The sequence below is a fragment of the Nycticebus coucang genome, chromosome 21 (genome assembly GCF_027406575.1).
Source record: "Nycticebus coucang isolate mNycCou1 chromosome 21, mNycCou1.pri, whole genome shotgun sequence".
NCBI lineage: Eukaryota > Metazoa > Chordata > Mammalia > Primates > Lorisidae > Nycticebus > Nycticebus coucang.
This window is the reverse complement of record NC_069800.1, coordinates 37,224,223-37,251,416: the sequence shown is the minus strand read 5'-3', so window position 1 is coordinate 37,251,416 and position 27,194 is coordinate 37,224,223. Positions and strand designations below refer to the sequence as shown.

At 36.6% G+C, this 27,194-nt stretch overlaps 1 protein-coding gene across 1 annotated transcript in view; it reads left to right on the top strand.

Annotated features, from left to right (window-relative positions):
- The window catches only part of RAD21L1 (RAD21 cohesin complex component like 1), a 33,266-nt gene extending 6,533 nt beyond the window's left edge, over nt 1-26,733 (top strand). Inside the window, exons 5-13 of the mRNA XM_053574466.1 lie at nt 2,280-2,450; nt 3,086-3,181; nt 4,121-4,231; nt 5,790-6,016; nt 6,694-6,793; nt 7,643-7,767; nt 10,123-10,218; nt 13,078-13,155; nt 26,366-26,733. Coding sequence (XP_053430441.1) covers nt 2,280-2,450; nt 3,086-3,181; nt 4,121-4,231; nt 5,790-6,016; nt 6,694-6,793; nt 7,643-7,767; nt 10,123-10,218; nt 13,078-13,155; nt 26,366-26,554 — 1,193 coding nt within the window. The 3' untranslated portion in view covers nt 26,555-26,733. The remainder of the gene's footprint in view (nt 1-2,279; nt 2,451-3,085; nt 3,182-4,120; nt 4,232-5,789; nt 6,017-6,693; nt 6,794-7,642; nt 7,768-10,122; nt 10,219-13,077; nt 13,156-26,365) is intronic.
- Nucleotides 26,734-27,194: the final 461 nt, after the last annotated feature.

The following is a 27,194-nucleotide window of genomic DNA, read 5'->3' as shown; positions in this document are numbered from 1 at the left end:
TGTCTCCAACCTTGACTTCTCATCCTTACTCTGCTTCTATAACTCTTATTGTCTGTAGCTGTGTTTCTCATACAATTTGTGGTGAAGGACTAGTTTTATAATTTTTGTTAATTTCCAATCTGTCTATTGTATTTTTACAATAGTAAAAAAATGAATTGCTGAAAAATTTAAATATCAAAAATACAAGCCTCAAGATTTTGCATTAGAGTCAACATATATTAAATTACTCTGTAAAATTGCTATAAAACTTTCTAAATATTTACTTCTAATTTCTGTATGTACTTTCTTGTGGACCAACACTAGTCTACTGACCGTATTTTAACTAGCTTAAATGGATCTCTTACTGGCTGTAACTGAAGACTTAGAAATGTAATACATTGGCAAAAAGAAAATCATATTCCCTATTCTCAAGACACTACAAATTTCTCTATAAATGCTATTGTTCTTTGTGCCTGTAACTTTAGGATCCCTTTCAACTATATTTTATGTCAGCTTCATACTAGTGCTGATTAAAAAAAAAATTCTGAAATGTCTCTTAGTTCTTTTTTCTATTTCCTTAGCCACCACTATAGTTCACCAATGGCTTCAAGTACTACAGTACCCTCCTATAAATCATGCTCTGTCTCTTCCCACATTTTAATTCTACAAGATGATTATCTTTGAATTCCTTTGAGATGAAGTCTCACTCTGTTGCCCTGGGGTTGAGTGCCCAGGTGTCATAGCTCACAGCAACCTCAGAATCCTGGGCTCAAGCAATCCGCCTCCCTAATAGCTGGGACTACAGATGCCTGCCACATTGCCTGCTATTTTTAGTAAAGATGAGGTCTTGCTCTTGCTCAGGCTGGTCTTGAACTCTTTGAGCTCAAGGGATTCACTTGTCTTGGCCTCCCAGAGTGCTAGGATTACAGGCATGAGCCACTGTGTCTGACCTGAATTTCTTTTAATACCACATTCTTCTGCTAAAGTAACTTGGATCCCTATTACTTTATTAAACATCTCTGTCTAGCCTCTAGGCCTCTACCAATTTATCACCTTCTTTATTGTCTCAATTTATTTTACTCTTAATATGGACTTTGTTCTAATCAAGCAAATGTCTTACCATCCAACCAGTACAATTTAGTTGTTCACAGTTCTGTGTCATTTTATGCAATTCAAAAAGGTGGAAAGTCTACTTGGTAGACTGACAGACCTGGGTTTGAATCTGGACTTTCAACTTGGGTAGGTTACCGCCTTATCTGTAAAGTTGAGATACAGCTAGTAGCATCGTAGCATTATTTCTCTTATTCTGTCCTTCAGTCTTCTCTACCAATATGTGATTTTTCTTTCCTTCAAAAACTACCTCAAACTTAATGTCTTCTAAGAAATATTTAATATTAATCCATCTTCTGGATTACGATATAAAATTGAAGGCAATGATTTATTTCTTTTGTTTAATCTCTGATTCTTGTGATGTTCAGTGCTCATGATACTGTTCGTAAATGTTATTCTCTAACCAAGCTTGATTTTTCTTTTGAGATCTATCAAGCTGTACCTAAACATAGTCTTAGTTCTTTTGGAAAAGGTACCTTAATCTTTCCTATTGAGCAAATCTTTAAAATCCAGTGTGATGAAGTTTGTTTTTTTTCAACTCTTCCTTTCTAGAAGATGTAACTCTATAGAAGTATAGAGTTTCTTTGAATTATTTCCTCATCTGTGTAAGGAGGATTATAATAGTATCTTCTCCTATATGATATGCATAGAATAAGCACTCAGTTAATGTTAGCTGACTGGATTTGTCTTTTTTAACTGCTATATCCCCACCCCTAGCATATTCAATAAATGTTTATTGAATGAATGTTATAAACCCATTCTTTATATCTTACCTACATTTCCATTTCTCACAAAGGCAGATATGCTCCTTATTTTCCAAACTCTCATTATGCAATTGTCTTTAAAATAATATGAAATATACTTGGCCAAGCAGAACTTAACTTACCTAAAATAAAAGAAATCCACTGCCATAGTATTTCTACCTTAGGAAATTGTTTGACTATATCACAACTATAAACTCTACCTAATGTTTTAGAATTTATTTTCCTATTGTATTTGAAAGAGAGTTAGACTAGTAATCAAGTTTCTAATTATTAAATGATTGACTTTAGTTGAATAATGCAAATACATTTTCCAGCTTTCATTCTTTCTGCAAAATGAGGGGGGATTATATTGGATAATATCTGAATTTCTTCTTAACCCTAAAATTCTGAGTTTCTCTGAATTAGTATTAATATATATTTATTTAGGCGAGGACTCTGAAGTTCTCAGAAGACATAGCTTCTTTGATGACAACACATTACTGAATTCCAGTGGTCCTTTAGTTGAAAACAGTTCTGGAAGCCTCACTGGAGAAAAATCTCTCTTCTATGACAGTGGAGATGGATTTGGAGATGAAGGAGGTGCAGGAGAAATGATTGGTATGCTATCTGGTCATACAGAAATCACATATTTATTTTAATCAGATTACTACAATGTATTAGTAGATTTATTACATCAATCTAAAATTTTAGATATATTTTTTGTGTTATTAGGTCAACATGTTTTTTATACAAGTTTTAAAAGTCTATGGTATATTTAAACATTTAGATTAGATCTAAATAAATAGCCAACTGTTTAAACCCATTTTTGTAGAGGATGTGAACTACTGCTTGTTTTTATTTTTATAAATTCCTAATTTTTTGATGGTAAGGAGTAAAGTTAGTATATACTTCACAATTTATACTAGACTATATACCAGAAAACATTTAATATAAATTGTGGGACAACTCTATCCTAAAGGAGCTTTTCAGAATTTTATATTATTATTTTATACTTATGATATTATTATAAAATAATCATAGAAATAGGGTATACAAAACTGGGAAATCCAAATGCACATATTTTAAAGATTGTTTATTGACTGTTCATATTAAATCTTTCAATAATTCTCTAGTTCACATTAAAAATCTGATTATTCCTTTACAATGCCTCATATAAAGTAATATTAATAAATGTTCAGTGAACGAATGACAGATTCAAGTTATGACAAAAGTGTTCATTGCATTTTTTTAAGACAATTTATTGCAAGATGATGAGAATATCCTATTAGAAGATGTGTATTTCACCCAAGAGATTTCTCTGCCTCCTGAGCCTTCCAATGCTATAATGGGTATGTTTAAATTTTCCTTTGTGTAGATAGTGAACAGATACTAATATTCAAATTAAGCTTTAGAACTTCTGGTTTAAGGAACAGAGTGGTATAGCGAAAGACAGTAAAGAACATTGTCCTTCAAATTCTTTTAGTCTGACTCTAGACAATATAAAATAGGAAGTTGAATTCTGAGAAAGATATATATAATTAAGAGTATTTAGTCAGGATTGGGTTTAATATTAGAGTACTTACAAATATGCTGCCAAATACCGTGCTTTTCAATCATTAAAATAATATATGGTACTTGGTAATAAAAAGTATTAAATAACATAGTTTGATAATCTATATATAATCTGAGAGAAATTAGAAATGTAGGGGTAATTTCTTTATTTGAAATTCATGTGAGAGGACCTCAGATGATTTGAGGACTATTAGTCTGATTTTTCTTAAGAATTAAAGGTTTAATTAAAAAATTAGCCCTATTTAGATCTTTCTCTAATACATTTTTGATGTTACATTTGCTTTCCAAAACAATAGTAGAAATTGAAAATCTGAAAAGATTTAGGCAATAGAAATTTATTTATAGTTATTTATGGGTGAACTAAAAAGTGCTTTAACAGAACACAAATTTTTCAGCAGAATACAGCCAAATTTATGTCAGTCATTTATTGTAGTTGCCACTACTGTTTTCAATTCCACTATGACTATAGCCCTGCTTTAGATGTCTCATGTGCAAAAATAAGTGATGATACTTGATTCACCTGAATACTGTGGGTGCCAGACCATATAATCTCTGAACCTCTTCAAATCTATTAAATAAATAATTCTAGGCATTTAGATGTGGCTTCAGTTAGCAATATAAATCTTCAGTTAATCTTTCACTTTAATTCTCATACAGTCCTGTAGTTTGCAACATAATCTTTTTTAAATAATTACAATGACAATGTTGATCAATAGAAACAGATAATCCAGAGTGTGTATGTCTACCTGAATATGTGAAAATGGATGAAACAACATTATTATCAAATGAAGAGGAAGTGTTTACCCTTGACCCAATTGATGTTTCAGGTTAGTAGCATTTATGTTTTTATTTTTATTTTCGATAACTACTAACTTATTTTGAGATAATTTGAATAAAATACTAAATATAATAGAAAATAATTAACTAGTAATAGCGCTTACAATACAATATGAGAAGAGTATGAAGAAATTTGCGATTATCCTTTCATTTTATTCAGCCCTGTTCAAATCATATATTCAGTTTAGGAAACTGGAAAATTTAAAACTGAGTTCAATTTAAGAAGATATTGAGCCATTACTCTGTGGTGAGCACAGAAATAAAGAACACATGCTTTCTGCATTTAAGAAACTGACAATCCGATGAGGAAGATAAATAAACATGCAAGTGAATATAATATGAGGCAGATTAAAAGGATCAGAAGAGAGGCACTGTGTCCTCCAACATTTAGCCTCAGGCATGTTTTTAGGAGTAAACAATAAATATGAATCTAATATACTGTATAACTAGGTCCTTTAGGAACATCCTAGTTTTACATAGTATAACTGGTATGAATTTCATTTATGAACTCAGGCATTCGGGGGGTAAAGCTTTCAAATTTTGTCTTTACTGAATTTAACTTTATGAGTCTCTATTCCACTGGGCTAGGTAGGAAATTCAATCTGTCTAGCTCCTCTGTCTGCCCTGTGTCATGTAGTACTGAAGTCTGGGGAAGTGGGGGAGAAGGTGGAAGGAAACCCCTGGTCATTAGCCACATCAGTGTGTGGTACCCACTGCCCCAGCCTACATAGCCTCTGGGATCATCATACAGCCAGCCTTTCTGGGATGTTGTCATGTTCCGGGAATTTTTCTGAGGCATATCAACAAGCTCATTTCTGTACCTTCTAGCTCCATCTAATCTTAGATTTTCACCCATTTTGAGAAATCTATTTCCCCGATTGCATCTTTACTAAAGAAAAGCTTGACTTCTGCTTTGTGCCTGGTAAAAATACCTAGAGGAGTAAAATCCCATGAATCTATCTACTTACTTGGCATTTGCATATGAATTTCTTTTTTCTTTTTGTAGAGACAGAGTCTCACTTTACTGCCCTCGGTAGAGTGCCCTGGCGTCACACGGCTCACAGCAACCTCCAGCTCTTGGGCTTATGTGATTCTCTTGCCTCAGCCTCCCGAACAGCTGGGACTACAGGCGCCCGCCACAACACCTGGCTATTTTTTTGTTGTTGCAATTTGGCCGGGGCTGGGTTTGAACCCACCACCCTCGGCATATGGGGCCGGCACCCTACTCACTGAGCCACAGGCGCCGCCCTGCATATGAATTTCAATGGGATAGGAAAAAATACACCAAACACCAATTGCTTCAGAAAGTTATCCTGTTACATAGGCATTTTAAGGAACCTTCATATTGGTTGACTTCCTTCTCAATGTAGCCTCTTCCACACAGACCCTTAGTTGCCCACTTAGCCAGGTCAGCAGTCCCTCCTAAGTACTTTCAAATAATGCCTTAACAAAATATATCAGCTATTGGCTGCTCAGGCACTATGCAGTAGAATCTCATTTTGCAAGCCTGTATAACCAATTACATTTGTGCCTATTTCTTATATTCAGACATTGCTGAGAAAAGGAAAGGCAAAAAGAGGAGATTGCTCATAGATCCAATCAAGGAGATCAGTAGCAAAACCATGCACAAACAGCTTACTTCCTTTATGGACACACTCATGGTTTTGGAGCTTGCACCTCCTACCGAAAGATTGATGATGTGGAAAAAGAAGGGAGGAGCAGATACACTTTTGTCAACTGCTTCCCAGGACATGGTTCATGCTGAACTGAAAATGGTAATAGTTTCCATTCTTTTACATGAGTGCCATGTTTGATTACAAATAAATAAATGAGGTCTGAGGGGCTTCTGTGGGGATAGGGCCAGAGAGGAGAAGGGCAGCACCAGAAAACCTCTTGGTGAACCCTGTCATATGGAGAACAATGTGATATTTTGATGTGTATATATGTATAATGCAGTGATTTTACTCACTAGTCATTTACTGGGCACCCTCCATGCGCTAGACCCTGGTGGTTCTGTGTTGAACAAAGCAGACCCAGGTCTGCGCACTTTAGCTGAACAAGGCCAGCCGCCCAGAGCTCAAGGAGCACAGGCCTGGAACCACGCAGGCTCATATTCAGATCCCAGCTTGGCCACTCCCTATGCTGGGCCTCTGCTGGCCCACCCATAAAATGGGTAAGCAAGCCAGACTCCATGCAATTCCGGGGAAGATGAAAAGAGATACTTTTTAAAAAATAAAGTGTTTATTAAAAATTTAAAAATAAGTAAATAATGATTACTTACATGTACACAAAAGAATTTAAACTTGTGATAAAATATCTGCTCACTTTTGAATTAATGTGCTGGATGTGTGTATATGAATTATAATTTTTTACTTTTTAGCATACTGTCTTGTGTTTTATTGAATGGCTTTATTAGTGCAAAAACAAGAAACAAAAATGTGTATTTTTACAGTTGTTTACAAAATGCTTTCTGCCCTCTGCCTTTAAACTTGGAAGAAAATTGATACAGAAAGAGTCAGTAAGGGAAGAAATGGGAAACCAAAACATAGTAGGTGAGATTTTCTAATTCTGTTTATGTTGAAGGGAAAATTGTGGGAACAAAAATTTCATTTTATTTCAAAATGAAGGTAGGATCCAATTACATATTTTCAATGTAAATGTTCTCTCTAGAAGAGTATTTTGAACTTAAAAGAAATTGTTGCTTCAGTATTGTATTTTTCTGCTTTTCAAATTAATATTTGTCCTAGAGACTTCATTAAAAAGATGAAGTATGTATACTGTGTGAGCCATTCTTATTCTCACTTTTTCCCCCTGCCCTATCTCCAAAGGCAGTACTCACAAATCCTCATAAAGAAACTCTTTATATTTAGTAGTATAATATTTCAACTTAAAACAACTAACATGAAAAAATCATGATAAGGATAAGAACAGCACTTAATACAATTAACCTGAAACATAAATATTTCTATCCACCCAGAGGGGCCATGGGGTATTAATAAATCAATGATTATTATTGTGATAATTATAAAGTAATAATTAAACCAATTTATGTGGTGAGTGAACCTTCACTTCCTGATCACCCTTCCCAAAGGCTTTAAAATCTATTGAACAGTATACCATGATGGGCTTGAGCTGTCCATGTTGTCCTATGAGTAAATGTGAAAGAATATGTGTGGAGGAGATGGGTGGCAGAGAAGGGAAAGTGGAGGTAATAGAGACAGAGGAGGAGAAAGGGAAGATAAATATGTGAGACTTGGGGAGCCATAAGAAAGTTCGTGCACCATTTGCTTAAATTCTTGGATCCTATATTGTCCATCATGTTTTCTTTTATAACAACCGTATCCCAAATCAAGTTTGAAAGGCATTTTGGTGAAATCTTCTTTGTTTTCTTTATAAATCAGAGACTTTCGTGATGGAAGAGCCAAATTCCCAGCAAGGGTCAAGTCAGTCCCATGCTTGGAAAGATGTGATTGATGGATCTTACTGTAGTTCTCCTGAGGATCCCGGTAAAAATATTAACTCTGAGGTAAGTTATCCAGAGAGAATCATAAAAATACTGTTTTCTCCAGTTACAGTGAAGGAATCTTGGAACTCTGGCGTATCTTTTTACGTTTATAATTCATATTTCATCTTAAATTGTCTAAATTTCTTTAGTAAGTGGCAGGATAAAAATGATTTTTGTCTGCAAAAGAGTATTTTCTAGGCCGGGTGCAGTGGCTCATGCCTGTAATTCTAGTACTCTGGGTGGCCGAACCACATGGATTACTTGAGCTCAGGAGTTCAAGACCAGCCTGAGCAAGTGCGAGACTCCATCTCTAAAAAAAACATAGCGGGACATTGTGGTGGGCACCTGTAGTCCCAGCTGCTTAGGAGACTAAGGCGGGAGGATTGCCCGCGCACAAGAGTTTGAAGTTGCTGTAAGCTATGACGCCATGGCACTCTACTGAGGGTGACAAAGTGAGACTATCTCAAAAAAATATATATATGTATATATACTTTTTTTCTAGAAGTTTAGGACTGTAAAGCACAAGATAAAGTAGTTTCATAGTGAAATTTTTTAGTATTTGCATGCTACATTAGAAGAACAATTGTATTTAAATTTGGTCATATGTTGAGACTTCTACTAGACCCCACATTTCATATGTTATGGAATCTTTTAGAATAGTAGCCAATCGCTTCTCAGCCTTTTGGCTAAGATCAAGTGTGGAATAGTAGCCAATATACCTATGTTTTGTTTCTCATCAGAAATTCACCCTTCCTACCTCTAAGAATAATGCTTAGACCTACCTATTACCTTGACCTTGAATGTGAAAAATTGAAAGATCCATAACCAAAACAAAATGTTAAAAAAAAGTTAATTTAAAAAATAGATATTTAAAAATATAGTTAGAAACAATGTGCTTTAAAATATTTTCTCAATTGTCACTTTATTGGTTGTACAAATGTAAATATTGCCACATCAGATGAAAATAAACCAGTGCTTTTCTAGTCTGTTCTGTCATCATGAATTTTGATAACCACTCAGAGAATTCAAAGTCAAACCCACACTGAAACTGAATGCCCCTGGAAGGAAAAACAATTTCACAGTGTATTCATATGGAATGTGTTTGACTAAATATTTGATTATATACTGGGTGTTGAGATACTGGATTGCCAGTACTATTCTCATCTTCATTTGGTTTCAAGCATTTCTTAAAGTTTACTTACTGAAAATTATGATTAGGCAAACTTGTTTATGATCTGGGGGAAGAAAAATACAACTTTCGTTATCATAGACATTAACAAAATAGATTTTTCCACTTGCTTGAAATGGAGAGAAGGAAAGAGATTGATGTACCAGTTCTTTTGAACCTAATGCTTTAACCTTCAATCCTATTCTTACTCTGCCTCCAAAAATGGTGAACAAATGTGAAATATAGTCAAGTATGGGAGAACAATAAATTTGAAAGGATGGGAAAATACTGATTCTGATTAATCATTTTCAGACATTTATAAAACAGAAATTTTATGCATAGTAACGGCTAAACTAAAAGTATCTAAAATGCAGAATTGTTATAGAAATTAAAAGAGAAAAAAGCATAAGACTCCACAAATATGTATATTAAAGTAAAATGCTACTCCTTATATTCACTAAAATTAGAAAAAGCTGAAGTGAAAAATCAAGTAAACTATGTTAGAAGAAGCTCTTAATCAATGTCAGAGATGACAGCTAAGGGATGAAGCTTGGAGACAGGTTAGAGATGAAAGGGGAATGGCAGCTTTTATAGTGATGAGAAAGGGAGGAGGTGATGGGGAATTGGAAATTTCTGGCTTCCTCTTTGTCCTTCTCCCTTTGTCTTCACTGCCCTTATAGCAGATACATTTTCTTCTTCCTTCTTGCCAGTGACAGCTTCAGCAGCAGTGGCAGGAACCCTGTCATGGCCTGAGGAAGGATATTAATATCCCCTCTCTCACTCTCACTCCTTCAGCTTGCCCATTGCAAATATTTTTCCTCTACCACCTGGCATTGGCATGAGAATAGAGGTAGGGAACTGGGATTAGATAAAATGCTTCAAAGCAGAGTGGTCTGGATAGCACAGCAGTAGAGACTTAATGTGAAGCCTGCAGTGGAGTGGGAAATAGGAAGGAAAAGGATAGGCAGCAAGAAGGGAAGAGGCATGCAAGTTTCTTGTTTATGGTTGGTATATGGAAAGTAGGAATATATAAATTAAGTATTGCCTATCTGGGATATTTTAGAAATAATATTTTAAGAATGTGGATAGTATTTTAAATTAGTTTGAGAAATGAGATTTCATGTGATTAAAGCATTTAACAAAATTAGATTGTTCTTGTAATAACCAAACACTAGCTAAATTACCTATCTTTCCCTAATTTGCTTCAGCGGGATATTGTTGAAATGATATCTTCAGCTGCTGAGGAATCATCTTTAATGAATCCCTTCTTGGCACAAGAAATTGAATATTGTCCAGTTGAATTGGTAAATATATGTGTAGTCTTGGGGATAGTCTTAAAAACTTTGTTCCTAAATATTTTACACCTTAAGAATTGATATTTAGTTTGATGTAAGCACATCAAATTGTATAAAAAAACACATTGTAACCCACATATGCATAAATGTATTCATGATCTATGTTATATGACTTAATTAAAATAAAAAAGGGTCCTCTGCACACCAAAGGGGGGGAAAAGAATTGATATTTAGAATTGTCATGTTACTTTCTAAATTAATAATTTAAACTTGTGATCTCAACAGAGATGTTTGTGAATAGTTTGATATTTTTACTCTTTTTTTTATCTTTCTTTAATTTCTATTGAAACTTCAAATAATTTTAAAGGGAAGTATGATTTTTTTATGCTTATTAAAGGTGATCACAAGTTTTTAAATGTTGGGAATCACTGTTTTACTGTTTTAAGTTATTTTTATAACATTTTGAGAGAACAACTATAATTAGGGATGTGGCGTAGGGTCATTTGAATTTTTATTTTATTTACCAAAAAAATGGGCATTTTCCCCTTGATATCGTGTGGCTTATGGCCTATATCTGTGCAAGACTTCTGAAAATTAGAAGAATAAAATGGTCTGCTCAAAAGGCTACATGTGTGAATATTGAAAACAGAAGTAAAATCTGATTGGCCTGATTTCCCTATGTGTTACTGCCTAATTTCTCTGGTCCTTGTCCCAGAGTACTAAAGGCATTTTTTAAATTCTTTTATTTATTTTTTATGTTTTTATTAAATCATAGCTGTGTACATTAATGTGATCATAGGGCACCCCCACCAATCCCCTTCCCTCTGCCTACCTCCCTCCTCCCTCCCCTCCCTTTCCCCCTTCCCCCTATTCTTAGGTTGTAAGTGGGTTATAGCTTTCATGTGAAAGCCATAAATTAGTTTCATAGTAGGGCTGAGTACATTGGATACTTTTTCTTCCATTCTTGAGATACCTTACTAAGAAGAATATGTTCCAGCTCCATCCATGTAAACATGAAAGAGTAAAGTCTCCATCTTTCTTTACGGCTGCATAATATTCCATGGTGTACATATACCACAATTTATTAATCCATTCGTGGATCTATGGGCAATTGGGCTTTTTCCATGACTTAGCAATTATGAATTGCGCTGCAATAAACATTCTGGTACGAATATCTTTGTTATGATGTGATTTTTGGTCTTCTGGGTATATGGCATTTTTTAAATTCTAAGGAATTTTATCAAAAGCTTTCTGGTAAATAATATCAAAACACCTATTAATTCCTAATGTTAATTTGTTTTTAAATAAATTATCTTTATAATGATTTCCAAGACTATTCTATATGTGGAAAATAGATTGAATTCTCTGGATAATTCTAAGTCAGAATAAATAACCTGAACTTTTTACTTGAAAGGTTCAAACAGACGAACCAGAAGTTGGTTGGTTCATTTTTGTCATTCTCTGTGCTTCTATAGTCACAGGTTATTTTCATACGTGGTCAAGCAAATCACAACACAGCACAGTTCAGCTGTTTTAATAATCACCCAGGCTTTCCACACAGTGGATTCAGCTGTACGATGTCCAGATAGATCAAGTGGACAGGCTTTAGCAAAATGCACACACTATTTCTTCTGAGCCTTTCTTTGGTTAATTTAGTTGTATGTTATAGGTAAAGTTAGAGTCTCACGGATCTTTAACAAAGAGGTTTTTACATTTCAAAAATAGCATTTGTGTATTTAACAACAAACATTAGTAAGCAAGTAACTTCCCTTATCCAAGGACAGACTGAAAAGAAATAAACATAAATTGTAGCTGGAGAGATTTAGAAAATGGTAGTCATATTTTCAAATCAATCTCTTTGGGATTTAAGAAAGACAGGTTGAGGATACTGATATAGCAATTTCCTGGACTAAGTCAAAGATTGCCTTTAGCCTCAAATCATTTAAAATGTCATGTAAAATATTCTGGAGCTTTCTGAAATTGTCTTGGAGTCTATGAAATGGTCAGCACATTTAGGAAGTGTCTAGGCTGCAAAGCTAAACATGAAGGCTAGACCAATAGTAGGTATGTGATAAGGGTGACGAAGGTGCTGCTGGGTTGCAAGCTTATAACTAGTCCAGGAAAAATTACAAAATAGGTCATATTTGCGCCACTTCTCTTTCCTCAACCCTTTGTAGGTCTGTTCTTTCCTCAGATTCTTAAGTTTCTATTCTCACCTGTTAAGGTGTTGGTTTGCAAGGGATTGGAGTGAATTCTTGCAAAGGGATTTCAGCTTTACGATTTTTAAGTATTGAGGTATTTCTGAAAGTGGTTAAGCCTTAAATACTGATAAGAATGAATATATTTTGATAACATGACAGGCAAAGGGTCAGTCTTGTTTGGACAAGGCATCTCAAAATCTGAAAGATTTATAGCCCAGTTATACACAAACTACCAAACACCAGTTGTGTTTAGAGCTTCTCTATTACCAGGTAAGTTCAGATAAAGGCCTACACAAGGCAGTACATTTTATAGCTTTATTTTTAATTTTGTCAACTGAGTTCAGATTGAAAAAGTGGTTCTTTGCTAACTTTTCAAAGTAAGGGCATAATGCCCTAGATGCGTTACCAAATAAAGATTGCAAAATCCACTATGTTGGAGCCACATAAGGAGGTGAATATCTTGGAAATATAGGTGAAATCTTGGAAAGATTGATCTATAGTTGTATATTAATCTTATTCTATTATCAGACTATAAGCTCTTTACTTGGCAGAACCCAGTGTTAACAGTTGTGTTTCTTGTAGCAGCTAACACTATACTTGGCAAATATTTAAAAATTCAGTAAAATTTGCTTAAATGAAATATTTTATTTATCAATCGTTCAAACAGGAGTCATCGAGGAATGAACAACATATTGAGGCAGAGAGATGGAATCGAAGAATACATCTGATGTTAAATAGTTTACGGGTGAGATGGTCGGGTTTGTCAACCCTATTTTTATTTTTAAAAATGATTAAAATATTGACTTCAAGCTTCTAGATATTAATAAAAATGAAACAATTTTCCTTATATATTTTCTGAGGCCAAATTGCACTACAGTGAGATGATTTTTAGTGGTATATCCAAAGCTAAATATATGAGTTTGTTTTTGGTGCCTGCATATTCTAATCAACTTCTTACACATATTCCCCTAGACATCTATTCTGTGTCCCACTCTTATTTTTAGCAGGCTATCAACTAATTCTCAGTATAGAACAACTAAGTGTATAATAGTTCAAGAGTGATAACCTGGGTAATTTTTAATTTTAATTTATATTTTTATCAAAATAACGTGTGTAGGTTTGGCGCCTGTAGCTCAGTGGCTAGGGAGCTGGCGGGTTCGAACCCTACCTGGGCTTACCAAACAACAATGACAACTACAACCAAAAAATGGCCAGATGTTGTGGCTGGCACCTGTAGTCCCAGCTACTTGGGAAGCTAAGGCAAGAGAATCACTTGAGCCCAAGAGTTGGAGGTTGCTGTGAGTTGTGATGCCAGAGCAACAGCTTGAAACTCTTATCTCAAAATAAAAATAACATGTGTGTATAATTTTTAAAGTTCAATAGAACTATGTTATAAGACTGAAAAGGGGGCGGCGCCTGTGGCTCAGTGAGTGGGGCGCCAGCCCCATATGCCGAGGGTGGTGGGTTCAAACCCAGCCCCGGCCAAACTGCAACAAAAAAATAGCCGGGCGTTGTGGCGGGCGCCTGTAGTCCCAGCTACTCGGGAGGCTGAGGCAAGAGAATCGCGTAAGCCCAAGAGTTGGAGGTTGCTGTGAGCTGTGTGAGGCCACGGCACTCTACCCGAGGGCGGTACAGTGAGACTCTGTCTCTACAAAAAAAAAAAAAAAAAAAAAAAGATAAAGACTGAAAAGGAAATATGAGGTAGTGAAAAACCCAACAATCAACCATAAAGTTGACAAGCCACTCCTTCCTCATCTCTAAGTCCTGCTCACCAGGAGCAATTATATTAAGCTATTGCTTTTAGTGCGTATATCCCTATTTCTAATTAATATCCTTTTACTGCTCTTTCTTGATATGTCAGCTTTAAATTTTAATAATTGACTTATTTTGATATAAAATGAAAATTTAGCTTAGTTACTTTCCCTACCCTGGTATACTTACAATATAAGTTGTTTAGTGTTTACAGTGTTACGTGTATAATTGTAATAGTTGTATTGCAAGTTTGATTGTGACAAACAGCCAAAATATTGGCGGCTTTAAAAAAGTAGAAATTTATTTCTTTCTCAGGTAAAAGTCCAGTCTGGTATGGCAACTATACTCACAAAATTGTCAGGGACCCAGGTTTCCTTTGTATTGTTTTCCTCATTCTCAAGATTCAAAATGGCAAACTACCCACCATGTCTATATTCTAATCAGCAGCAAAGTTTCCATTAAGGGTACCACCCAGAAATTGGGTGCTTTATTTTTTGCATTTCATTGAATGGCGCTTAGTCACATTGTCACATCTTGGCAGGAAATATAGTCCTTACTTGGTAACCTTAGGCCCAGCTAATAGTCCTAGTACTATAGAAGAGCAGATATTAAAGGACAACCAGTATTCACTGCCACAAAGACTATGTAATTTTCATTCACATTGAAGCTTCATAATGTAATTACATTTCTTTTTTTTTTAAATGTATGAAAAAGAAGTCTTGAGAACTAGTACACTCATATATTGAATTTGATATTAAAATTATCTTATTTTAAATTTCCATTTCCAGTTTTTTTTTTGTTTTTAACTCTCTCATCAATTTCTTTTTTTTTTTTTATTGTTGGGGATTCATTGAGGGTACAATAAGCCAGTTACACTGATTACAATTGTTAGGTAAAGTCCCTCTTGCAATCGTGTCTTGCCCCCATAAAGTGTGACACACACTAAGGCCCCACCCCACTCCCTCCATCCCTCTTTCTGCTTCCCCCCCATAACCTTAATTGTCATTAATTGTCCTCATATCAAGATTGAGTACATAGGATTCATGCTTCTCCATTCTTGTGATGCTTTACTAAGAATAATGTCTTCCACTTCCATCCAGGTTAATACGAAGGATGTAAAGTCTCCATTTTTTTTAATGGCTGAGTAGTATTCCATGGTACACATATACCACAGCTTGTTAATCCATTCCTGGGTTGGTGGGCATTTAGGCTGTTTCCACATTTTGGCGATTGTAAATTGAGCTGCAATAAACAGTCTAGTACAAGTGTCCTTATGATAAAAGGATTTTTTTCCTTCTGGGTAGATGCCCAGTAATGGGATTGCAGGATCGAATGGGAGGTCTAGCTTGAGTGCTTTGAGGTTTCTCCATACTTCCTTCCAGAAGGGTTGTACTAGTTTGCAGTCCCACCAGCAGTGTAAAAGTGTTCCCTTCTCTCCACATCCACGCCAGCATCTGCAGTTTTGAGATTTTGTGATGTGGGCCATTCTCACTGGGGTTAGATGATATCTCAGGGATGTTTTGATTTGCATTTCTCTAATATATAGAGATGATGAACATTTTTTCATGTGTTTGTTAGCCATTCGTCTGTCGTCTTTAGAGAAAGTTCTATTCATGTCTCTTGCCCATTGATATAAGGGATTGTTGGCTTTTTTCATGTGGATTAATTTGAGTTCTCTATAGATCCTGGTTATCAAGCTTTTGTCTGATTGAAAATATGCAAATATCCTTTCCCATTGTGTGGGTTGTCTCTTTGCTTTGGTTATTGTCTCCTTAGCTGTACAGAAGCTTTTCAGTTTAATGAAGTCCCATTTGTTTATTTTTGTTGTCGTTGCCATTGCCATGGCAGTCTTCTTCATGAAGTCTTCCCCCAGGCCAATATCTTCCAGTGTTTTTTCTATGCTTTCTTTGAGGATTTCTATTGTTTCATGCCTTAAATTTAAGTCCTTTATCCATCTTGAGTCAATTTTTGTGAGTGGGGAAAGGTGTGGGTCCAGTTTCAGTCTTTTACATGTAGACATCCAGTTCTCCCAACACCATTTATTGAATAGGGAGTCTTTCCCCCAAGGTAAGTTCTTGTTTGGTTTATCGAAGATTAGGTGGTTGTAAGATGTTAGTTTCATTTCTTGGTGTTCAATTCGATTCCAAGTGTCTATGTCTCTGTTTTTGTGCCAGTACCATGCTGTCTTGAGCACTATGGCTTTGTAGTACAGACTAAAATCTGGTATGCTGATGCCCCCAGCTTTATTTTTATTACTAAGAACTGCCTTAGCTATACGGGGTTTTTTCTGGTTCCATACAAAACGCAGAATCATTTTTTCCAAATCTTGAAAGTACGATGTAGGTACTTTGATAGGAATGGCATTGAATAGGTAGATTGCTTTGGGAAGTATGGACATTTTAACAATGTTGATTCTTCCCATCCATGAGCATGGTATGTTCTTCCATTTGTTAATATCCTCTGCTATTTCCTTTCTGAGGAGTTCATAGTTTTCTTTATAGAGGTCCTTCACCTCCTTCGTTAGGTATATTCCTAGGTATTTCATTTTCTTTGAAACTATGGTGAAGGGAGTTGTGTCCTTAATTAGCTTCTCATCTTGACTGTTATTGGTGTATACAAAGGCTACTGACTTGTGGACATTGATTTTATATCCTGAAACATTACTGTATTTTTTGATGACTTCTAGGAGTCTTGTGGTTGAGTCTTTGGGGTTCTCTAAGTATAAGATCATGTCGTCAGCAAAGAGGGAGAGTTTGACCTCCTCTGCTCCCATTTGGATTCCCTTTATTTCCTTGTCTTGCCTAATTGTATTGGCTAGAACTTCCAGCACTATGTTGAATAGTAAAGGTGACAGAGGACAACCTTGTCTGGTTCCAGTTCTAAGAGGAAAAGCTTTCAGTTTTACTCCATTCAGTAAAATATTGGCTGTGGGTTTGTCATAGATAGCTTCAATCAGTTTTAGAAATGTGCCACCTATGCCTATACTCTTCAGTGTTCTAATTAGAAAAGGATGCTGGATTTTATCAAATGCTTTTTCTGCATCTATTGAGAGGATCATGTGATCTTTATTTTTGCCTCTGTTAATATGGTGGATAACGTTTATGGACTTGCGTATGTTAAACCAGCCTTGCATCCCTTGTAATTACATTTCTTTTCTTGTCAACTTTATGGTTGGTTGTTGGGTTTTTCACTACCTCTATTCGTTTAGTATCTACATACCCATACTTAATTATTTTTCTAAACTCCCTAACAATATAATAAAAATACATTTTAGTATGGTCAGATAATATCGATTGATTCATCAGTTTTGTTTTGTTTTTTTCTTTAAGTTATCTTTCCTGGAGCTCATTATGTCTTGTTTTAATCTAGACTCGTTGCTTTTTAGATCTGTCTTGGTTTTTGTCTTGGAATGTTGCTTTATCATAAATAGGGGAATTTTTTTGCCTCTTGTCTATGTATATTTAGTTCCTCTGTTTTGTGTGTGTGTGCTTTGATCTTCTTTTATCATAAATTTTTTGGTGGTTAGCAATCCCTCATAATTTCTCAGATGAAGAGTAATAAGAGATAGTGATCCTGTGCACAAGCTTGAAATTTTCTTTATTTTACCTTTAATTTGATCAGTTGTTTCTGGAAATATATTTCTTTCAGATTGAAATATATTTCTTTTCAGGTTGAAAATATATTTCTTTCAGATGTTGGAAGCTTTGTAAAAATTCTAGGATTCTTGTGTTGTTATCAAAAACTCAGATGTTGTTGTGGTTCATGATCCTTTGTAAGTGACCTTTATTTTCTCTCTAGAAGCTTTTAGTTCTTTTTTAAATTCCTGGTGCTCTGAAATTTCATAATGATATACTTCGTTGTTGTTGTCTTTTAATTGTGCTGAGCATGAAATGGTTCTTTTAATGAGAAGTTTCATGTCCTTGAGTTCTAGGAATTTTTTTTTCTTGCTTGGACTTTCTTTTTGTTTTTTGTTTGATTTTTTTTTATCATAGCTGTGTACATTAATGCGATCATGGGGCACCATACACTGATTTTATAGACCATTTGACATATTTTCATCACACTATTTAACATAGCCTTCCTGGCATTTTCTTAGTTATTGTGTTAAGACAGTTATAGTCTACATTTACTAAGTTTCACATGTACCCTTGTAAGATGCACCATAGGTGTAATCCCACCAATCACCCTCCCTCCGCCCATCTTCCTCTTTCCCTCCTCTCCCCTCCCCCTTCCGCATATTCTTAGGTTATAACTGGGTTATAGCTTTCATAGCTTATGAAAGCCATAAATTAGTTTCATCGTAGGGCTGATACATTGGATACTTTTTCTTCCATTCTTGAAATACTTTACTAAGAAGAATATGTTCCAGCTCCATCCATGTAAACATGAAAGAGGTAAAGTCTCCATCTTTCTTTAAGGCTGCATAATATTCCATGGTGTACATATACCACAGTTTATTAATCCATTCGATGGGCATTTGGTCTTTTTCCATGACTTAGCAATTATGAATTGGGCTGCAATAAACATTCTGGTACAAATATCTTTGTTATAATGTAATTTTTGGTCTTCCTTACCTAGTAAAGGAATTATAGGATTGAATGGCAGATCTATTTTTAGATCTCTAAATGTTCTCCAAACATCTTTCCAAAAGGAATGTATTAATTTGCATTCCCATCAGCTGTATGTAAGTGTTTCCTTTTTTCCACATCCATGCCAACATCTCTGGTTTTGGGATTTTGTGATAATGGGATAATCTTAGTGGAGTTAGATGATATCTCAAAGAAGTTTTAATTTGCATTTCTCTGATGATTAAGGATGATGAGCATTTTTTTATTTGTCTGTAGGCCATGCACCTGTCTTCTTCAGAGAAGTTTCTCTTCAAGTCTCTTGCCCAGTCTGCAATGGGATCACTTGTTCTTTTCTTGCTTTTACGTTTGAGTTCTCTGTGGATTCTGGTTATTAAACCTTTGTCGGAGACTTAACCTGCAAATATCCTCCACCATTCTGAGGGTTGCATGCTTGCTTTACTTACTGTGTTCTTGGCTTTGCAGAAACTTTTTAGTTTGATCAGGTCCCAGTATTCCATTTTGTGGAAGTTGGAGTTTGATCAAAAGTTTCTGAGTGAGTTTACTTTTGTGGTAGAGGATTGGGCTGGTCATTATGGAGGATAAGTCTGAGAATATCCTGAAGAGCTGGTTTGGTTATGGCAAATTTCTTCACCATGTGAATGTCATTAAAGTATTTCATTTCTCCATCATAAATGAAACTCAGTTTAGCTGGATACAGGATCCGGGGTTGAAAGTTATTTTGTTTTAGGATATTAAAAGTTGATGACCACCCTCTTCTGGCTTGAAAAGTTTCAGCAGAGAGATCTGCAGTCATTCTAATATTCTTCCTTTTGTGGGTAATGGTTTTCTTACATCTGGCTACTTTCAGAATTTTTTCCTTCATATTAACTTTAGTGAAGTTAATTATGATGTGCCTGGGGGATGTCTTATTTGGGTTGAGTCATGCTGAGGTTCTGAAACTGTCTGCTATCTGAATTTCAGAATCTCTTGGCATGTCCTGAAAATTCTCTCATAATTTCATGGAGAAGGTCCTTTGTGCCTTGCGAATCCATTTGATCGCTTTCAGGGATTCCAATGAGGCGGATATTAGCCTTCTTTGAATTATCCCAGAGCTCTCTGAGAGAATGATCCGTTTTTGCTCTCCATTTCTCTTCCTTTTTGAGTGTTTGGGAGCATTCAAAAGCTTTTTCTTCAATGTCAGAAATCCTTTCTTCTGCTTGCTCCACTCTGTTACTGAGGGATTTTACTATATTTTTATATTTTCCAGATTTTGAGGACTGCAAATTCTTGCTTCAGTGTGTCCAAATCTTTGGTGGTTTTGTCTTTAAATTCATTGAATTCTTGAGACAACTTTTGAATTTCTCCTCGAATTTCTAATTCCAACTTTTGAATTGCTCCTCAAATTTCTAATTCCAAATTTTCCTCCATTCGATTAATCTTGTTTGCAATCCAAATTCTGAATTCGATTTCTGACATCTTGGCCAGCTGTTTATGAATGGGATCTTCAGTTACATCTGCCATATCTTTCCTTGAGGGGGTTGATCAACTCTGGTTATTCATGTTACCAGAGTTTTCCCGCTGATTCTGCCCCATGATTATTTTACACCATTTGACTTTTCCCCTGGAGCTTTGCCGAGGACCCGTACAGTGCTACGGCCTGAGAAACTAGGGACCTGTTTGGTGTGGTAGGTCTATGTGGCTCTGTCTTGTTTTCACCTGGTCTCTGTCCAACCCTAGTAAAACAGTTACTCTGAGTTGAAGTCTCAGCTGTAAAGAAATATCAGCAATTAAGTCACCCCGCCCCCCACAGGCAACAATTGGAAAAGGAAAATCAAACCTTCCTACAACCACACACCCAGGGCACCACTTGGATAGTCCTTGGGTGATTGGCTCAGTTCAAAAGGTCCAAATCAATTGTCTCAGTCAGCACCTGTCTCAGGTGGAAGAGTTTAAAAGGTCTCTGGCAACTAGATCACAGGAGTTTGCTGACAACTCAAACATGACTTGCTCCGGTGCTCTGTGAGGTCAGGAGGACCCACCCAGCAAATAGATTAGTCTTGGAAGGTTGATGCCTCCTTCCCCACCTTGCACCTCTGTCACACCCAGTCACTGATAATCCCACAGGGCTGTGACCCAGTTGCCTCCAATGAGCAGATAATCCAGGGGTTTGCAACTGCCTGAATCACAAGGAAATCTATGTCTCCTCAGCCAGGCTGCTGCTCTCTGCCTCTATCCGGCAGTGGGAGGTGAGGCCTGACAACCTCAGGCGCTTGATGGAGGCTGGGGGTATTCTGTTAGTTCCGGCCCTGCCCCTGATTGATGTTACTGACCAAACAGAACAACTTTGCGGAATTTGTTTCTGTCCTGGCTAAATTCCCCTGCAGAAGAGAAGCTGTTTTGAGTTCCCAGAATCTGCGCCTCAGGCCCTGTCTTTGTTGCTGCCTGGTAGTTTGTATTTGCAGCACGGTTAGCTGTCAGTTCTAGCCTCCTGCCCTCCTTTGTCTAGGCTGATGATCCCCTGGGGGCCAGGTGCATCTTAGGCTCAGTAAAGCGGTCCTCTGGGTCAGCCCCGCCCTGGGAGTCTGTGGCACTGCGTGGTGCATTTTCTAGTCCCCGCGCTCCACCCAGGCCAGTACTGCCTCAGGCAAAACCTTTACTCATGGGGTCTGCATTTCCGTCCCAGATCTGTTCCGCTGGTCGTTGCCACCTGAGAAGATGTCCAGCCTCCTGTGGTTGCCCAGAGAGACAGGGGGTATGACTCCAGAATATCCAGGGGTGAGCTCTATTGTTGCCAAAAATGGCTGCTGCTCTGCACCTCGGGGCACCACCGCTCTGGCATGGTGCCCTCTCAGCCGACTGTCCTCTCCTCACTCCTGTGCCACAGAGTCAGCACTGACCAGCAGCAGCAACTCAGGCCCTGTCCACAACCCTCGAGAAATCACCCAAGAATCTGGACTCCTGGGGGACAGGCCTCCAGACCTCAGAGTGAGAATGGAGGGGAGTGCTGGGAGCTCAGAATTTCAGGTAGAGAATATATACAGTTTTACACAGTTTTATGCCTGGCAGGAGAGCTCCATGGCACCCTAGTAGGGGAAGTAGGTCCAGTTTTTAGAGGGTCTCTCCCGTGGAGTATAATGGGAATACTTTTGAACTCTGCTTGTTTGTTTATGGGGTACTCCAAGCCATTCTCATGGGGGAGGGGACTCCCGTCCACTTGGTGATGGATTTTGTACCTTGTGTTTGTATCCCTGGGGTCGCAGCTTGCCTCAGCAGGGTTGATGTGTTTTCTCCAACCTTCTCTCTTGGCGCAGTTCTAATCCGCCAGGTTACTTGCTAAATTTCTGTTCTTTAACTCTCCTTCTGGACAGGAGCCTCTGTGGAAAGCTGGCTTCAGTCAGCCATCTTGTCTCCCCACTGTTTGTTTTTTTTTTTTTTGAGACAGAGTCTCACTTTGTCACCCTCGGTAGAGTGCAGTGACATCACAGCTCACAGCAACCTTAAACTCCTGGGCTCAAGCAGTTCTCTTGCCTCAGCCTCCCAAGTTGCTGGGACTACAGGCTCCTGCCACAACGCCTGGCTATTTTTTTTTTTTCTGCAGTTGCCATTGTTGTTTAGCAGGCGTGGGCTGGGTTCAAACCCACCAGCCTCTGTGCATTTGGCCAGTGCCTTTAACCACTGAGTTACAGGCGCTAAGCCTTTCTTTTAGTTTTTTTATCTATTCTCTCTTCCTGAAGGGCCTGTGAGTAAGATTTGGATCTCTTGAATTGCTCCTTTAATTTTCAAAAAAAATTTTTATTTCCTATATTAATTATCTTTGGGTTTTTTCTGTTCTCTAGATGATTTCCTCAACTTTTCAATCTTTATTGAATTTTTATTTCTGCTTTTACCTTTTTGTTTTCCAGGAATTTTTCTTATTAACTATTCTTTTATCTTGTAGCATGCTAATCTTTTGATTTAATTATTTATTTAGTTTTTTTTTTTGCAGTTTTTTTTTTTTTTTTGGCTGGGGCTGGGCTTGAACCCACCACCTCTGGCATATGGGGCCGGTGCCCTACTCCTGTGAGCCACAGGCGCCGCCCTTATTTAGTTTTTTTTAAGTAGCTTTAATGAGATATGACTAACTTGCAATAAACAGTACCTGTTTAAAGTATACAGTTAGATAAGTTGTAACATATATAGTACCTGTGAAACCATCACCACAGGTACTACGAGAGAGTGAACATAGCTAATAGCCCAAAGCAGTTGGATCTTTGATTTCACAGAACTGGAAAGCTGTTCACACAGGTCTTTAGATTTCTCTCTCTCTCTTCTTCCTTAGTAAATCGTCCACAGAGGTAATCATTTTGAAAGGTTGAAATATTTGGCTTTACCAAAGAGTGTTTCTTTTAAAAAAAAAAAAAATTCCTTCAGAGAAACACTTAAATGGGAGAAGGGTCAAAAAGAATGCATATGTTTCAGTCTTTTACTGTAGCGGGCTGTAAAATGACAGAAGAATTCTGTGAAGGTAATCCTTTGAGATAGAGGATCCTGGGATATTCTCTTAGGTAAAAAAAGCTTACAGCTGACGTGTAATATTATGTCTTATGGGCTATTTGTAAGAAATTTAAGAGAATTGTTTTTGTTTTCCATTATTAAATATTTAAGCTCTTTTTTTTACTTTGCAAAAAAACTCTACAAAAGTTGTATATATATAACTTTAATTCTTTAAACTTTTTGGAAACAACTAGGCATAGCCAAAGTATGTGGTTACGTTTTGCTGTATTAGAACTTGAAAATGCAGTATGTGTGGTAAATCTACTGTTTGAAAGTTATGTCTTTGATTTGGTTAAAATTTTGTTAACTCCTAAAATAGTTATTTTTCCCCTTTAGTCACAAAACCCCTTATGGATTTATGTATTTTGAATGCTTATTTTTCTATCAGGCACCTGAAGTTGACTAGTCTTTTCCTATGTAAAAATTGCAAAACTTGTTAACTCTGTACTTTAATAAAATTTAAAATTGAAAACTAAAATAAATAAATAAATAAAACCCCCAAACATTTCCTTGTGCCCCTTGGGAGAAATGGCCTCCCTCTCCCATTCCCAAGAAACCAGTGATCTGCTTTCTCTCACTGTCATCCTAATCATTTTGCATGGATATAGTGCAAAACGTCTCTTAACTTCAGAGCTTATACTTTTCTTCTGTTCCCTGCATTCTCTTTCCATAATGATTTTCTTGAATGCATCCTTTTTTGCTCTTTAATGTTAGTTTACTTAAATGTCTGGCAGATCCTAGGTTATCTGTTTTTATTTAACAATGCGACACCAAAAAATCAATTGAAAGTTATATGCACGTGGATTGAACTTGTAGACTTGTGATATTCTTTTTTTTGAGACAGAGTGTCATTACGTTGCCCTCAGTAGAGTGTGGTGACATCACAGCTCACAGCAACCTCAAACTCTTGGGCTCAAGCGATTCTCTTGCCTCAGCCTCCCAAGTAGCTGGGACTACAGGTGCCTGCCACAATGCCTGGCTACTTTTTTTTCTGCAGTTGTCATTATTGCTGTAGTTGGGCCAGGCTGGGTTCAAACCCGCCAGTCTCAGTGTATGTGGCCGGCACCCTACCCACTGAGCTGTGGGTGCCACCTAGACTTGTGATCATTATAGTGAGGTAATTGGGAGGCACCTCCTTTCCCCAGATGTCGTTATTTAAAGCTTTTTTTTTTTTTGCCTTAGAATAGTCCGTTTTCTTCACTGCCTAGGAACTACTGTAAGCATGATGCCAGTGGTATGGAACCAAATAGAGGTATGGGAGAGGCTAGTAACCAGTCTCACTGTTCAGAATGTAGAATTTCACTTAATCTCCATTTGTGGTGTGATACTTCTCCATCATCCATAGTTGTAGTATCGGAAGCCCAGAGCCTCAGTATTTGGTAACTTCTGAAGGGCAACTTCCTGCATCCTGCTATGTGAGTAGTGGTTTCTGATTCTGTGAGGTAGTGGAGGGGACAGAGAAGCTAACTGTTCCCAACTAGACCCTCAAGGAATTCTTCTGTTTTTAGTTTCAACTCCCATCCTCAGCTCATAACATACAGATTTCTTCAGTTCCTGAGCTTTCTCAAGGTTCTAAATTGGAAATTGGCTTGCTATTTGCTGGCTTTCCTCCCTACCAGCACTTAGGTTTCACCTTTTTCTACTTTGCTGTGTCAGTCATGTCTTCCACTTTCTTTGTCTTTATCTTCTTCTTTTGTTACTTTTTATTCCTTTCCCTTCCTTTCACTGGGGTTTCCAAAAAGAATAGAAATAAACACATATGTTCAATCCTGCATATTTTTCCCATCCAGTTTTTTTTAAAAGAATTATTGGAATTTAAAAGCTGTCCTTGCTCTCTCCCAGGGGAAAAAGCTACCCTATTCACTTTTTTACTGTCAAGGGGGGGGAATAAATTAAGGCTGAGTATGCAATCACTGAAGGAGTGCTGACCCTAGGCCACATGTTTGGTTGAGATAAAATGTGATAAGGTATTTATCTTATTAGCTTGTTAAGTGTTATGAACTCACAAAAAACTTGGATATGATATTTTTAAAAATGTTTTACATCTGTCCACAGAATATGATACTCATAGGGATACTGGCCAGAATTCACTATGCTACAATATTCTTACTAAAAAACTGTATTTCCGTTCTAGGAATCTGCTTCTAAGTCCTAGTCTTCATGAAAGAACTTATCTTCATTCATAATTAAACACCATAATTAAATATATTATTGTACCTCAGTTATTTCTAGTAGGTACATGGGTGTGACATGGTGAACTCAGTATCTTTTTAATCTAAGCATAGAAACTGGGTAGTCTGCGCATGGTGGCTCACACCTATAATCTTAGCACTCTGGGAGACTGAGGCAGGAGGATTGCTTGAGCTCAGGAGTTTGAGACCAGCCTGAGCAAGTATGAGACCCTGTATCTACTAAAAACAGAAAAAAAAAAATCCTCTCTCTGAGTGCTTCTATAGTCCTAGCTACTTGAGAGGCTGAAGCAAGCCGATCGCTTTGAGCCCAGGAGTTTAAGGTTGCATTGAGCTATGGTGATGCTGCTGCATACACTCTACCCAGGGTGAGAGAGGTAGACTCTGTCTAAAAAAGAAAAGAAAAAAGAACAAAGGAAACTGGGCAATTTTTACATAATCATAATTCCCTGCAGTGGAAACGTATAATGTATTTCTCCATTTACCACTAGAATTTTTATAGTCACTTCCCACCCCAAGTATCTTTCAGGAGAAGAAACCTGACAGACTGATCATTTTCATTGCATTTGAGGCCTTAAATCTTGTGGATTTTTTTCCTTGAAAGTCTAAATTAATTACAATTCTCACAGGAGCCATTTATGTTAACATCATTTTTTAAAAAGATGAAATATTGTATAATACATTAGAAATTTGTATGATACTTTTGAAGTTCTCAGTGAACCAAGCTTATGCTCAGTGGCTTACGAGGTTTTATAAACTTATAGAAGAGTCATCCGAATTTCTCCATTTAAGGATTTTATAGCCTCTTAATCGAAAATGTCAAATTTTTTTTGTTTATTGTGTATCCATAGCCTGCTTTACTTCTAACGATCTTGTTTTCCTATTCTTCTCTCTTTTCTAATTATTTTCCCAGGAATCCAACAAGATGGGAATGCAGTCCTTTAGTCTGATGAAGCTCTGTAGAAATAGTGACCGAAAACAAGCAGCTGCCAAATTTTATAGCTTTCTTGTTCTAAAAAAACACCAGGCTATTGAGCTGAGCCAGAGCACTCCCTATGCAGATATTATAGCTACGATGGGACCAATGTTCTATAAAATGTGAAAGAAATCCAGAACATACAGATTTATATCATCACTGATATTTCTGTAGATTGTTCAATGCAATGCAGAAGCCATCTGGAAGCAGCTGAAGGTCTGAGCCATTTTGTAGATAGGCCGAACTCCTGTTTCCTCTCTGTAAGTTTGGAAAAATCATAGCCAGAATTAAAAACCTATATGCTTCCAGAAATAATAATAGCTAAGTAATGTTTTAACTTAGCTGATGTGAATATCTAACATTTGTCATTTTCCTGACTTGAACGTTTCCTTTAGGGTTCATTTAGGATGCACTTTTAAAACACTACATACATGCTTTCATATATACATTCAAGGATAGCTTTTAAAAGCTATTTTACATTGAATTATTTACTTGAAATTTTGTGGGTTAATCAATGAGTGATACTTTTATATTTCTACACAATTTATTTGCTTGCAATGCCTATCCTTGATTTGATCTAATGCCATGGTTTTTAATCTAATATCTTAATTGAAGAGTTATGAATTTTTTATTTGCATTAAATTACCTGAGTGGCTTTTAGTGTATTTATAGGTCATTTAACCATTTTATTTACTGTTTAATTATTATTATAACCACCATTAATGTGTCAACAAAACTAAATCTTACGTTAAAAAGATTAGAAGAC